We start from the raw sequence: 15,586 nt of genomic DNA on the forward strand, positions 1-15,586 counted from the left end.
GGAATTTACAATCTTGGGCTTACAGAGAAGATGGTTTGAATTAAAAAGTAACACATTTGTACAGGCAGAAAGGGCAAAAAAAACGGGAATCATGTCGGTGTTTTAAGTTTGCAGGTAAAAATCTGGGTGGTGATGTCACAGGGGGGCGTGGTCGCCCTCTGCCACAGCGCAGGGTGCTAGTCAGTCGCAGGTCAGTCAGTTAGTTTCACAGCCATTTAGGATGTTGATGTACTGTGTTTAGGATTTCATATTTTAGTCTCATACCAAGGGAAAGTTTAAGAGAACAACGGAGAGATGCACATCGGAAACAAAGGAAAACAAATGCATCTAAAACCTAACATAAAAAACACCAGCTCTCTCCGCCCCGTCTATCTGGGGAGATCTCTGCAAGAGACACTGGCTTTCCCGAGAGCGACACGGTGGGACGGAGCAGGTGTTTCCCTTTTTAGTTTCATACAAGCAGGAAAGTGGGAATTAAATTTAAATCTAAAATAAAAACACTCTGAGCGTCTCTCACCAATTTGCCATTCACCGCAGCACCAGTTCTGTCCCGTCTCCCCTACGTGACGCCACGTTCAAGTTCGTGGGCAATGTCAGATTTTTAACTGGGCGTGGCTAATCATTACAAATCATGGCATTACAAAAATGAAACAACAGTAAGTAAAAAAAAATTAATTCAGCGGTGCCAACCTGCATGTTGCGCTACAGATGGAAGTTTGGTGCTGACGACTCGCGTGTTAGAGACATTAATCATATCCATCTCTGTATTAAAGTTGTGGTACTTCCACAGTCACCGACCTCCATGCGCTTGATCCCTCCGGCTCCTCGGCCTCCGTAGTACGAGGCGTCCACGGTCGGCCATTTCTTCTTGGGCAGTTCCTCCGGCTCCTGTCAGAGCAACAGAGGAGGATTCAGATCAACACCGCCTCAGAAGGACATTTCATCTGACACTTGTTTGTTGATAAATGAGGACAGTGAATAGGAATAAGTAGGAATAGATATGCAGGTGTACAGAATACGACCAGAGTAGTGAGTGGGGGTGGTGGTGAACTCACCGGTGGGGGGGGTCGGGAGGGCGGGGGAGGCGGGGGAGGGTCTTTGATGACCTGGATAGAAATAAATACATTAGAATGATCAAATCAGCCGTCAGCAAAATGGCTGTCAGGGGAGAGAGAGCAACACAGGTTGTACGAAAGATAAGACGCTCATAAACACGTACCATCTGGGGACACACACACACACACACACACACACACACACACACACACACACACACACACACACACACACACACACACACACACACACACACACGCACACACACGTCCGATAAGCCCAGATGAGGCTGATGAGTGACGGGTGAGCGTGAGTAAAACCAGGCTCCTCGTCTTCGAGAGCCTTCATCCTCTGAGTCACCTCCCCACCTCCTCCTCCACCTCCTCCTTCACCCCCCCGTACTCCGGGTTCCAGATTCTGGTGCTCGCACTTTACACGGACACACAACATCGGAAAACTAACTTGTTGACGAGGAGTTCAGCTTGTTTAGCTTGTAATTATCTGGACGGGAATCCAAAACAACAGCCCTATGGTGAAGTCCTGCGGAGGTGATGAGGGGGAGGACGGTAATAAATAATGAGGCATTTTGACTTAAAGAAGCTAGCATTGTGCCTTGTAAAATGCAAAGTTTTGCCAACTTATTATCATATTTCTACTTCTGGAAGGAGGTTGTTTTAAGTTAAGATAATATTTCAAACGGTGCATCATCCACCAGCCCGCTTCCAGATTTTGATGACTTTTTTTTGTGAGCTTGCAGACGTGGAAAAATGAAAGGATAAGATCCTTGGAAAGGAAAAATTAAAGATTTACGATCCTTTCATTTTTTCCATGTCTGCAGATTATTTCAGAAAGATTCAAGATCGAGGTTATGAGGTGTTTAGAATATGGAGCTATTTTCTATCCAAAAATTTAACAATTTGTGCAGCCAAACATACAAATGTTTCAAAGAATTACCTCCCGTTCATGTACTAATACGACTCAAACAACATCATTTTTTATAGTGTGGGTAGGAGTGCCACGGTGAATAAAATTATTTAAATAAATAACACACACACACACACACACACACACACACACACACACACACACACACACACACACACACACACACACACACACACACAGACACACACACACACACACGCACACAAACACAGACACACACGCGCGCTGACCAGCCCTGAGGCCCTGTCGCTGACAGCAACGTATGAAACACCACCTGAGGAGCAGGTTGTCCACAATGTGATTCCACTCAAGGACAAGATGCCCGGCCTTGTTTTATTTTCATTTGGGGATGTGCAGCGCGCAGCAGTCCCCTGATGGCCACGGTGTCAGTCGTCAGTCAGACACAGACAGTCCGTCGCCTCCGATGCAGATGTCGTTTTGTTAGCAGGGTGAGAGATGGACGGCGGCTGACTCCCACATCCGCAGAGAGACGGGATATCAGGTATCTCACTCTTGTCAGAAACCGAGACAAAGCACTGCCCCGGGCAACGTCAAACCGAGAAAAAAAACACTCGACCGGTCGGCAATTTTGACCCATTGCTTGATAAAACCCCAAAAATGTGTTCTGCCGCTTGCTCCGTTAATCCTCAGATTTCACCCTTCAAACGTTTGGATATATTGATTCGAATTTAAACGGAATAAATTGGAAATTGACATGGAACTCCAACAACAGATGTGTTGTGTGAGAAAGAGAAAATAAATCATGAATAATCTTGTGATTATGAAAGACGGATTGAGATTCAGATGGAGGTCACGTAAGGAATGTGTAAACAAAACTGACAACGAACTTCTGTGTCGCAAACACACCTTCCACACGGAGGTGTTTATTGGGCGCTCCCAGATATAAAAAAAAAAAAAAATGCAAATATTTAGCAAATATGGTTGTTTCTGTGACTTGATGACATGTGTTGTGGTGTGTGGAGGAGTGTGATTTAAGCAGCCACACCCTTTCTTGGGTTGATTTAATTGGGTCAGGGGTGGCTGTGCACCTGTTGCCTATCGGAGCAATAGATGAGCACAGGTTAAATCACCCATCCCCACACACACACAGAGAGGGGAGCCTTTATCATGACAGCTTTTCATCTGCTCCCGGCTTGTTGCATCTTGCCACTCTCTAATAAACGGAGTCACTGAGGTGGCATGAGGCAGGCGGAACTGCTACACGGTATTATCACAGAACGCGGGTACGTGTGACTATTTCTTCAAAATCCCATTATTTCTTTGATTTAGGGCTGTGACATTATGACACTTTTTTATTACCGCGGGGAAAAGCCACGTATAAGTGCAGTATTGTGGTTTACTGATGAGGTGTAGCGAAACTTTTTGTCAGTCAGTGTGTGTGCATTATAATAACATGATAAAACAAATATGCGCAGGGATTACATTTCAATGAGAAATTACATATCAATAAGGGGAATCATAAATATATTTTTATATGTGTGAATTGTCTGCGTCTGAACACGGACGCCAACACAGCTCCCCGTGTGCCCCGATCGCGGAGAGTCTGAATCCAATTCAACTGACAAAATTCCGGGTGCAGCCCGAGAAATGGTTTTATAATAATCGGACACAACAAAAGACATGGACCATATGTTTAATGCACTGTCCCTTCCCCTCGCGCACAGAGCTGAAGTGACGAGCGGGAGCGGAATATTATTTGCGGTGATGTCATTAATGAGCTCGATCCCGCGGTGACATGAGCTAACCACAGTATTGCAGTAATGGTCACAGCCCTACTTAGATTCCTGCAATACAAACACACACTGGCGGTGGTGCTGTGCTGCTCTTCTGCATCCATTCGCTGGTTTTGGATTCATCTTGCACATCAAGGCAAATCACGTGAACTCCGCGAGCAATAAAAAGCATTAGCAGCATTTTGCAATATTGAAGCGTGGGGAGCGAGCCAAAGGGAGAAGCAGACGTTGCTCTATTATTCACTTGAGATGGTTGCCTCGCTGCCATTGCCTGCTATGCATTTGCTAAATTGGTTTTTCATAAAAAAAAGAGCAGAGTAATTACAGCCTATCGTAGATCCCAACAGCTGCTTTAGTCACAGTTAAGCGCAGGCATACCATTACACCCCCCGCACACTGTTGTCATTAATATAATGAAAAATAATCAATTAGGGTTAATTAATAGCTCTGTGACACACAACTGGCTGTAAGTGGTGGTTAGCCTCCATACGCTGATTAACATGGTTAAAGCCGCACCTGACGCAGGCGGGATTACCACCTTTTATTAAGTTATTACGCAGCAGCTTTCCGGAAGGTATTGTGGCTAAACAAAGCGTTATCCCGATGATCTGCGGCTGCCATCTCAACGCATAAGGGACGTGTGCGTCGGGAGCGCACGGCTACATTACAAACTCAACCGCGGGACGGTTGACCCCTGAGCCCCTGAGGTGCGCCCGTTAGCGGGAAATCGGACCCACAGCAGGTCGGCGGGGCGCCGCTCCCATGAGGCTCTTTCCATAATTGTCTGACAGGAGATGATAATCCGTCGCTTTTCCACCGCGAAAAGCCCAAACCGTGTTGCGACAAGCTGTTTTCCACAAGCTTACTGTGATCGTGGATTAGTGGCAGGTAGCATAGTCGCAAATTAAAAAACGATTTCCACTTATTAATTGGCGACAAACGGACCTATTTGAGATGTACAGTCCTATAAAGGGCCCAAATGCCAGAGAGAGGTTCTGGACTCCAGATCAACCGTGGAACCAGTTAGAACCAGAGCAAACAGCGTGGATCCGTTTGAGACTGATTTCCAAACAAATCATAGACAAAGAGACGCAGAGTGTGAGCGCCCCCTGGCACCGAGCCAAGGATGTTGTGCATGTGTGTGTGTGTGTGTGTGTGTGTTTTATGTGTGTATAGGTGTGCGTGTGTATGTCTGTATCTGCGTACTGTATCCGTGCGTACGTGTGTATTTGTGTGTATGTACTGAGCATTCATGTGTATATGTATGTGTGTGTGTGTGTGGGTCGTGCATATGTCAGCCTGCGTATTTGTGGGTATCCTAGGGTGTGTAATTGTGAAAGTGTGTATATGTGTGCATGTTTATGTGAGTGTGTGTATTTGTGTGTGTGTGTGTGTGTGTGTGTGTGGCGGTGCGGCGGCAGACTGGGGTTTTAAATATTAAGCAGCCCACATGGCCGCCCTCTCCGCTGCGTCGCCCCGTGGAATGCGACAGCAGCTCGCCGCCGCCGCGCCGCCGCCAGACGCGCCGCAGGGGCTTCACGTCCTAAAGCCTTTGTTGGTTTTCCAAAATATGCTTCCATCTCATCCTGGACGCGCTCCCCTTCAGGTCCTCAAAGCGGGCCCACGTCGATCACTCAGAGTGGAGGATGGCGCTGGGGGTTTGGGGGGATCTAGGGGGTGTGGGTGGGTGGGGGGGTCATGGATGATGAAATCCAAAATGTCCTCCATCAGATCTCTCCCAAAAAGAGGCGGAGGCCGCACCATCTGCACCGACACTGCTCCGCTCGGCTGTGGGGTGTCGTGTGGGGGACTGGGGCGAGGCCGGGCGGGTGGGTGTGGGGTGTTGGAGTTTTGGAGTTTAACCCCGAAACCCCTGTTTTTATCTAAAATCATACTCCAAAACAGTTCAATTCCATCGCACCAATTTGTGACTTGTACCAACGATGTAACAACGATTCTCTATTTGGAAGTTCTAAAAGGGTTCTTTGTGGTTTGATGATTTTAAAAAAAACTATTAAAAAAAGTACGAACATAGAAACTAAAGTTAGGACAATAACTATAAGAAACAAAAAGAAAGTCCAAAATGTAGATGCAGGTATTTAAAGAACATGTTTTGGAGTTGATGAGCTGCTGGGTACCATGAGATGACTCTGGTGGAGTTCACTTATTGTTTCATTCATTTATGAATTACATTTCTATGATTTACTGATTTCATCGATTCAAAAATTTAAACAATAGAATCAAATCGTGTCAAATTATTTTCAGCATTTTTATTAATTCAGGCTTAATTTACAGAAGAGTATAAGAGTCAAATAGAGATAAATAATGAAGTTCATGAACTTAAAAGGGTCTAGTGAACCCTGTATGGGCAGTAAGCAGCTCAATTAAACTAAAGTACAAATGTACAACTACTTACTATTTTTTTGACTATTGACTACTTTATCATTTCCTACTTATTTTACTATTTTGTATACCGGAGTATATTTGCATAGTATATTACTATTCTTTCATGTGCAACATTTCCATTGAATTCACCTTTTTTCCCATGTATTTTCTTGAGCAACTATCGGAACGACAATTTCCTTCGGGATAAATATTATTTATTTATTACCTTATTTCCGTCATATCTTCTATATAACCCTATATAAGTGCAGCTGGTACTCACCAGGGTGCAGCACAGCGGCCAGAACCACCACATGAGGACCAGAGCCAGGAGCAGCAGCAGAACCAGGAAGACGATGGCCACCGCCAGGCCGTCCGACTGGGGGAGCGAGAGAGACAGAGGGTGAGGGGGGGGAGCCTGCAGGAACCCTGAATTCATGTGTGGGCAAACCCATTGAAGAATTTAACTTGGAATTACAGCTGGACTTGTTTTTGGAATGCAATTACCCATGTCCACTTAAAAATCTGACATTGACATATTTTACATTTCAATTTATTTCCCAGTTTCCTATTTCTATGAATCGAAAAATGTAAAAAAATCTGCTCCATCCCACTGGGAGCGCAGAGCACCTTCTGATCACGGAGATCTGAGGTGCTTAGAAAAAGACTGTATGTGTTTTTATTTTATTTTAGATTGAGATTTATTAGTTTTCCTTCCTTTATTTCCTGTTTCCTTCTTGAACAAAACAAAACAGAACCCGTGTCTCGCACATCTCTCTGTGGTTCTCCTCCTCCGTTGCTATGGGACTTTATTTAGTAAAAACTGGATTTTTCGGTGTAAATATTTACTTTTTGAACGATAAATCCTAAACACAGTACTTCAGCATCCTAAACATCTGTGAAACGAACTGCCTGACACTGCACCCTGCTACTGCGCTGCGGCGGAGACGACCACGCCCGCCTGTGACGACCTTTTTAACCCGTGAACAGTTACATTTTGCTGTATTTCTGCCCTTTCTGCACAAAAAAGGTTAAAATCAAAATAAGCCCAAGATTGTGAATGAATAATTAAAAAAACTGATAGTTGCTTTTTAATACCATTAATCATTTTTAATACCTTTAATATATTTAATGATCCTGCACCTGATCAGCAGAAAGCACATTTTATCATGATGCCTCTTAACATGCTCTAGTGTTAATACAGCCACACAAAGCCACGAAAAGAAATCAATTTGATTGTTTCAATTTATGAATCAATTAGAATATTGTATTTGTTCTTTGTTTGGAAGTTATGCATCCGCTCAAATTAAATACCGCTGTAGTCGCAAATGGACTGAAATGTTAAATTTCTGACTGAATTTGTTCCAGGAAGACACATTTTTCAAAGCTACCACTGTCATCTTTAATACATAATTCTAAGAAAGTCAATTTATCGCAACAGAAAAATGACCATTTTTATTTTATATTCAAGATTTTATGACTTGTTAAGATAAAGATTAAAGATAAAAAAAGTGATCTTTGTCAAAATAAATGCATAAAAGTATGAAAATCAAAAACACAGAAACTCACGCAGGTGGAGGCGGTGATGGTGTAAGCGCTGGAGATGAAAGACTTGCCGTGGTTCAGACTGATGAGCAGCTCCATTGTCCTGTGGACGACACCACCACAGGCCACATCATTCACTCATAACAACACTGCGTTAGACTGATATGACTGATATTTTTATCAAACCTTTATTGTTTAAATTCTATGTTAATACAAACTCCACTTTGTGCAAACAAGATCTTTATGGCACGTCTTAGTTACATTTCCAACAAAAATAAACATCATTCCCCTTAAGTGATGCAGAAAACATCAAGAAAACTGGAAAACACAGTCGTTTGTGTGTCCTCAGTACTAGAAACTATCTGCATCAGTAGCAGCCAACCTGTGGCATGAGGACCACATGTGGCCCATATACATATAATGAAATTATATGTAAAAGATATGTTGTATTAAGTTAAGCCCTTAATTATGACTTTTGTCCGTCATAATGGTGAAATGAATTAATTCAATATTAAGCTTTTCCACCACTTTGGGCTACTTTGCACTACTTGGCCCGTGGTTAAATTTGTATTTTTTGGAACAATTTGCTCCTGGATGGGGTATAAAGGCAGCAGTGATTTAGCCAGAGAAGGGTGAAAGGTGTACTGGTACTCTGGCCCCATTAGTGCAACGCCCAGCACCGCCCAAAGTGCAAAGGCCTGAGAAATGAACTGAACTGTCACGGCACTCAGACAAAAGAAGCCGCACAGACTCAGGAACTCCTCCGGACTTGTTTGGGGAGGAACGGGTGGAACGGCCAGAGCGGGCGCAATTAAAACCCTAATGATGAACGGCACCGCAATTTCCATATGTCTATTACGCCCAATCCAATTACCGCCGAATTAATGAGAATTCAGGATATGGAAGGGAACGAAACGCCTGAAAACCTCCCTTAAACAGAAAGACAGAGAGAAAGTATGCAAAGCGCCGCTATTGTACGAGAGCGAGCAGCTGCAAGCGTGCGGCGGCGTGGAGGGGAGGTCTGCACGGAGCAACACAACACGGCCGAGAGCTGCGGAATAATAACTAGAGCGCTGCCTTTGCCTGGGATGTGGCCTGAGGCAGCGCCGGGGGCCACCAATCCTCCTGTGGCTCCGAACAGATGAGCGACCAGACCTCGTGTCCATTACTATGCAGTGTCATCTAAATATTCCAAATTGACTCCTTTGCACCTTTCCTTATTTACCAGCACTAAATATTTAAAAATGTGATATACAGGACCTTTGAAAAACGCATGCACTCTGACATTCCTGTCAAATCGATGATGTATACATGTATACATGTATACTGTCAGAGGTATACACGTGTATGCATGTATGTGGATATGTAAATGGGCAGAAACAGACAGAGAGAGATTGGAAATGTTACTACATGGTTGTGTGTTGAGGCATTGCAGGTTCTTGCATGTTAACGAGGTGCTTCCGCTGAATGGATGAGGGGAGAGGCTAATTTAGCTGACATCCTCACTCCGTGGTAATAGTGGGCAGGTTGTTAATCAAGTGGGAGGTGTACACCCCCGGTAAATGAAGGAGGGAAGTTCCCTGGAGCCCGACACCTTTTTCCCCTGACATCACCGGACAGCCTGAACGCACCGCAACCCAACCATGGTCAGGAATGTCTTCCACCCGACAAACCAAAGGGTTCTTTGTCCAGAGTTGCTGCGGAGCAGGACCCTCTCTAACAAATTGGCATAAGTCGTGTTTCTTAATTCATAATACGCATTTCGTGATCTATTCAAAATTTTCATGGTCCAATTTTTCCCCATTCCTGAATTATCTATCCATATATCTATCTATCTATCTATCTATCTATCTATCTATCTATCTATCTATATAATATCTAAAATTCCAGCAATACTTAAATTAAGATGTTTTTCATTGATTGAACTCATCGTGTCTCAATTTGAAGAATTTAATTCCCTATTTCCGTAAATAGTGACCGGGGACTTTATTTACCTCCACTGCAGAGGGTTTATTGGAAGCAGCTTATATTAGACGGATGCTTTTCTATCGAATTCCCTTTTTTTAATAAGCATATTTGATCATATTTTAGTGTGAGTTTTAAATCAAACTTCTGTTTGGGTCCCGTGCCATGCAAACACATGTATTGTGAAAAAAGAAAGAGCTTCCCGAGTTTCCCTTGAACGCAGCACTTCCTGCTTAGGAGCACTGGAGAGCGAGAGCGCTCTGCGAACTGCTACGCAGCAGCAGGAAACAGTGTAAATAAATACATCTACAGTAAAAACACTGTTTTATTTGCTTTGTTGAGATTTATTAGAAGCAGGGTTTTTATTTGTGTTAATACGGTATTCATTATACCCCCTAAAATGCATACTGTATACTGTATATCCATATGCATTCTAGGGGTGTCAAAAAAAGAATAAAATACATAAGCTGTGCATCATTTTTTTTTTTTCTCAAATGACAATCGCATCAGGTTTGAGAATGGTGGACCTGAAGAAGAACTGGGAACTGCTTCTCTATTAAACCGGTTGAACTATCGTGCCAAAAATCAAGTTTTAGTTCAAAATAAGACGATGGCCTCAGAGTTGGAAGGGACTAAACTCTCCGGAAAGAAGAGCTGAATAATTCACAACCAAGCTCACTGTCACTTAACTTTCCTACAATGAAGGAGAGTGAACAGTGTAGTTATGTTAGGACTACATGGCACAGGAGGCAGCAGCTTGTCGTGGGCGCAAGGGATCAGTCAAACTCGGTCAGAAAGCGACCCAGGTTCCCAGGGACACGACGGGCAGTGGTTGAAGAGCAGACGGCTCCCTCCTCCAACAGGACGCCGCCGTAAAAACTTTCAGCCCCGGCGGTCGTTTAATCTGTCAGAAAGTACTTCTGGCGGCCCGTGACGCTAAGCTTGGGTGATGCAGTGCAGCTGGACGGGCTGACAATGGTGACGCTAATGGCTTTCAAACTTCCCTTAAAGACGTGAAAATTGAGGAGGCTGAATAATTGACAGAGGAGCATATGCAAGGCCTGTCACTGGAAATCCAGGAGTAATCACTCTGCGCCGGGTTCGGACCGGCGGACAGGAAGGGCTTCCTGTCGCTCAGGGACTGGCTTCCAAAGCCTGGAGACCAGATGAAGGTTCTCACTCACATGTGACACATCCATTATTCTGATTATACTGACAAATGTTCTTTTAAAATGATCCACAATACAACATTAAAACTAATTTGACTGCAAAGTGATTCACTTTTAAAGGCTTCCAGCCTGACCTCTCGGCTAACTTTAGAATGGCAGTTTCAGAGGATAGGTTCTGTGCATTTCACAGCAACTAAACGCTTTTGGGGTATTTTATTTTAAAGGTGGTGCAAGGACTTCTCGGTAGAAGTCATGGCATCACTTCCATATTCGATTAAAAAAAAATGTAGTTCCGAATGCAACAACTTCTGTCAGGAAAACATGTAAGAAACACAAAGACTGTTGCTTGCACTGCTGCCTCACAGCAAGAAGATCCTCGGTTTGATCCCGGCCTGGGGTGCTATTGGCAATGTGCCTTGGTGGGTTATCTCCCAATGAGGGGCCTTTCTGTGTGGAGTTCTGCCTGTGGTCACATGGGGTTTTCTCCATGTAACATCGGTAAGGACCCCCACCATAAACAAGCAGAACATCGTCCTCTGACCAGTGATGGATGTTTGGAATTAGTCCCGGGCGTGACACTGTATGCTGCCCACTGCTCCTGGCTGCCAGAGAACAAGTATCACCGGCCACCATTTGTTGTGTGTGTGTGTGTGTGTGTGTGTGTTCGTAGTGATGTGTGTGCCCTGCAACAAATGAAGAATCTTCTTATTCTTCGGGACGTCACTGAAAACCAGAGTCATATTCCTTGTATGTGTAAGTCTACTTGGCCAAAAAAGCCTGAATCTGATTCTGAAACAGGTCACTGCATTTGTACAGTTATTTCCTTTTTCTTGGAATGAGCTCTGACCAATTAACCAAATCGCCATGGCGCATCCCTACTCCCAGGACGACACCGGATCCTTTATCCTCTCAAATCCAGTCAAATGGTTCCTCAGCCACAACCATTCACACATTCAAAGAGCCGCATGCGTCCACCCCCCTGCGTAGTGGAGCCGCTGTCGAAGCGCTGGCCCCAACAATGGGAACGGCTGGTCAATAATTAACGATGGTGGCCTCATGCGCTGCTGTACCTGCTATGTTAGACAGGTGTTGGCGCCCCCTCCTCAGTTATCTTTAGCCCTCCACCATTACTGTGAAAACACCAGGTGAGGACACACTGGTGCGAGAGAACCCGTCAAACCCTCCCGTCGGGGCCCCTGGAGGCCGAGCAGAGCCTCCTAATGGGAATACGTGGAGGGGAGGTGGGGGAGGAGGGAGGGAGGGAGTGGAGGCAGTGTTGGGGAGAAGGGAGGGTCTTCAACAGATGCCAGTGCTCTGAGTCTGATGTCGCAGCTGTCGCCGCAGATGATGACACGAGCGCTGCTAGATCCCTCCACAGCTAGCCAAGGACGGGGCGATTCCTGGATTTTCCAGCGGGATGGGGGGCAGTCCCAAACCCCCCCCCAGCGGCAGGCACTGGGTGTCAAATGGCTGCTGTGTGCACAAATGTGATCACTGCTAATCCAAGCCTGATACCAAGGCAGCGTCCGGAAGAGGTAAATGGTTCCCCTGTAGCAAATAGGAGAAGAATTGAAATGGGGGGGTCGCTAAGTGGGAATGTGGGACCTGAGGGGAAGGTTCTCCTCCCGCCAACGAGAGAGCCGCTAATGGGTCGCCCTCGGTGCCGGCCACAGCGACAGAGCAGAAGCAGACAGATGGACAGAGACGGAAGTTTCCGGGGCCGCGGCGTTCCACGCAGGTGGTCCGGGATGTGGGGATTGTCAGCTCGCGGTGAATTATTTAAACGGGACGCGTGGAAAAGGGAACGGCTGCATCTGTCGCACATCCCCTTAAAACCCCTCCAGCAGATGTGTTTACTCACAGCCCCAACCAGCTTACTACTTAATGGGTCACCAGCAGCAGCCAAGAGTTAATTAAGCAGGCCTTGTTCGGATGACGAGCACGTAGCTTCAGTTTAGGTCCAATCAGGGCCTTGTTGGTGCTGGAGGTTGGTGGCTTACAGACGTACCCTTAGCAGAATTCACATTTTTAACCGCATGCTCGGCGAACTGGGACCCTGACACGTAACGACCTTGAAAAAGGACATGCATAGTAGGGCGCATCTGCGCCATGTCCTCCTGAGATAAAGCCGATGGATGCGGGAAGCAGTTGGAAAAGCTTTCATACTGCACAGGAACCGGACTAATGGACTCAGGAATACAAAAATGTTCTTCAAGTTTTGAAAATGATCTGGTGACTAATTATTGTTAGTGCATTGTATCCGAACAATTTCACAAGAATAATATATGTATTTATAGTACCGTATTTTCGCGACTATAAGGCGCATATAAACGTCTATTTTTTTCCTCAAAATGTGCGGCGCGCCCTATAGTGCGGTGCGCCCTATGTGTGTTCCGCGGACATAAGGCGAGGTGGCCCGAGTTGGAGGAAAGACTCGAGCGGTGGATCATCGAGCAAAGAACGAGTGGGGCGAGCGTTTCGACGGTCACTGTTCGACTAAAAGCAGTAACGCTAGCGGAAGAAATTAAAATTGAACATTTTCAAGGAGGTCCGTCGTGGTGCTTTCGTTTTATGAAACGGTGCCATTTTTCCATCCGGACCAGGACTACAGTAGCGCAGCAACGTCCGGCGGATTATAATGAAAAGCTGGCGAGCTTCCACTCCTACTGCAGCAAACACATCGCCGACAAACGCATCCAGCCAAGCCACATCACCAACATGGACAAGGTGCCGCTCACTTTCGACATCTCGGTGAATCACACGGTGGAGAAGAAGGGGACCAGCACGGTAGCGATACGCACAACGGGGTATGAAAAGGCGTCGTTTACTGTTGTGCTTGGCTGCCACGCAAATGGACAGAAACTGCCGCCTATGGTGATTTTTAAGAGAAAGACTTTGCCTAAAGAGACTTTTCCAGCTGGAGTCGTTATTAAGGCAAATGAAAAGGGCTGGATGGATGAGGAGATGATGAAAGAGTGGCTGAGGGAGGTGTATGTAAGGAGACCAGGTGGTTTTTTCCACGCATCACCATCGCTGTTAATCTGTGACTCCATGCGTGCCCATCTCACAGCCGATGTGAAAAACAAGGTGAAACAAATGAACGCTGTGCTTGCTGTTATTCCGGGAGGTCTGACAAAGGAACTACAACCGCTCGACATCGGTGTGAACCGGCCGTTCAAAGAAAGGCTGCGAGCGGCGTGGGAGCGATGGATGACCGACGGAGACCACAGTTTCACGAAAAGTGGAAGGCAGCGCCGGGCAAGTTACGCCACAGTTTGCGGATGGATTGTAGATGCTTGGGCTAACGTGTCTGCTGGCACTGTTGTTCGAGCTTTCGCAAAAGCCGGCATCATTTCCGAGGAGCCGCACGGCACGGAAAGTGACTCTGACAGCGAAGAAGGGGAAACTGGCATGTCTGATTTAGCGCAGCTGTTTAATTCAGAAACAGAGGATGATGACTTCGATGGGTTTGATTAATACTTTGTAATAAATACATGAATAAAGCACAAACATACTCAGTTTTGCTCCCGCTCTATTTTTAAATACGCAGTAGAGGTATTTAAACGTAGTAGAGGATATGTACCGGTATATAAAACCCGCGCCCTATAATCCGGTGCGCCTTATGTGTGTGTTAAATACAGTAATGGCACACATAACTGAGACTGCGCCTTTTAGTACGGTGCGCCTTATGGTCGTGAAAATACGGTATATGTAGTGTTGACATCTGATAATTGTATATGAATACTTCTACATACAAATACAGTAAAAACAAACAAGGTGAAGGATTCTACAGAAAGTACAATTGTTGGAGCATAAATGGATAAAATTCATTAACCTTCAATCACACGTGTGCATTATTCTACATTAAACAAGCACGACTTTACCCGTTTCAATTTAAAATGTACTGCACAACATGTTATTGACAGGAGTGGAAAGCGGTGGGTGCTGGTGAGTTAAACGGGGGCTTAACTTCAATTCAGTGCGTACAACATGTTATCACCTGCAGTGTGGGCTGGGGATGATGGGATTACCCGAGGTGAGGTTAAAGTTGATTTGGAGTCCTTTGCAACATCATCATACCATTTATAATCTCTTTTAGAACGGAAGCTCACAAAGACATTCGGGGAGCCGGCGGCACTCCTAATCATACATTTTTGATTGGATTGGAGTCGGAGAGGACATTGAAATCTGTTGTTCCATCTCGAATGTCTTAGCGATCATCTGTTATGTTTTGGGATTAGGGAGGATGGGGTTAAACAGGGAGATGGCTATCCCAACGGGAACATGCACCTTTTTTTCCCCCTTCAGTTCGTCATTCGCTCGTATGAATTGTTCTGCAGGGGATTTTTTTTTTTTTTATTTAATTTGTTTGTAATGCTTGATGTAATAAAACATTCAGGCTTAATCCCAAATTGTGTATTTCATTCATAGGTTTGTGTTTATATTTAGTTTGTTTGCGCAGAAAAAGCGGTTCAAACTGGAAAACTATCAGAAGTCAAAGCAAAACAATACAGCACTGGTCGGAAAAACTCTTGAGAGCGTTTTCAGAACTTCTCTCCAAAGAAACGACAGGAAATAGGTGTGTGTGTGTCATCATTTCCTTCCTGATTTGTTTTTGTATTTCGAGACTTAAGGATGTAAAGAAATAAAGAGACTGTGTTCTTTATCCCCAACATTTGCATTTACAATGACGTGGATGTACAGTATATATAACAAAACAGCTAATTGTTCAGCATATATAACATCTGCTTCATGAGCAGCAGTCTCTCC

The 15,586-nt window shown here is 45.1% G+C and overlaps 1 protein-coding gene across 3 annotated transcripts in view; it reads right to left on the reverse strand.

The window, feature by feature from the left end:
• Positions 1-15,586, reverse strand: part of antxr2a (ANTXR cell adhesion molecule 2a) — an 84,686-nt gene that overhangs the window by 46,920 nt on the left and 22,180 nt on the right. For all 3 annotated transcript variants that reach the window (XM_080003428.1, XM_080003427.1, XM_080003426.1), the window contains 4 exons: positions 7,707-7,785; positions 6,421-6,516; positions 1,056-1,106; positions 799-888 (listed from right to left, as the gene is read on the reverse strand). In XM_080003428.1, coding sequence (XP_079859554.1) covers positions 799-888; positions 1,056-1,106; positions 6,421-6,516; positions 7,707-7,785 — 316 coding nt within the window. The remainder of the gene's footprint in view (positions 1-798; positions 889-1,055; positions 1,107-6,420; positions 6,517-7,706; positions 7,786-15,586) is intronic.

Source organism: Zeus faber, assembly GCF_960531495.2.
Source record: "Zeus faber genome assembly, chromosome: 7".
Taxonomy (NCBI): domain Eukaryota; kingdom Metazoa; phylum Chordata; class Actinopteri; order Zeiformes; family Zeidae; genus Zeus; species Zeus faber.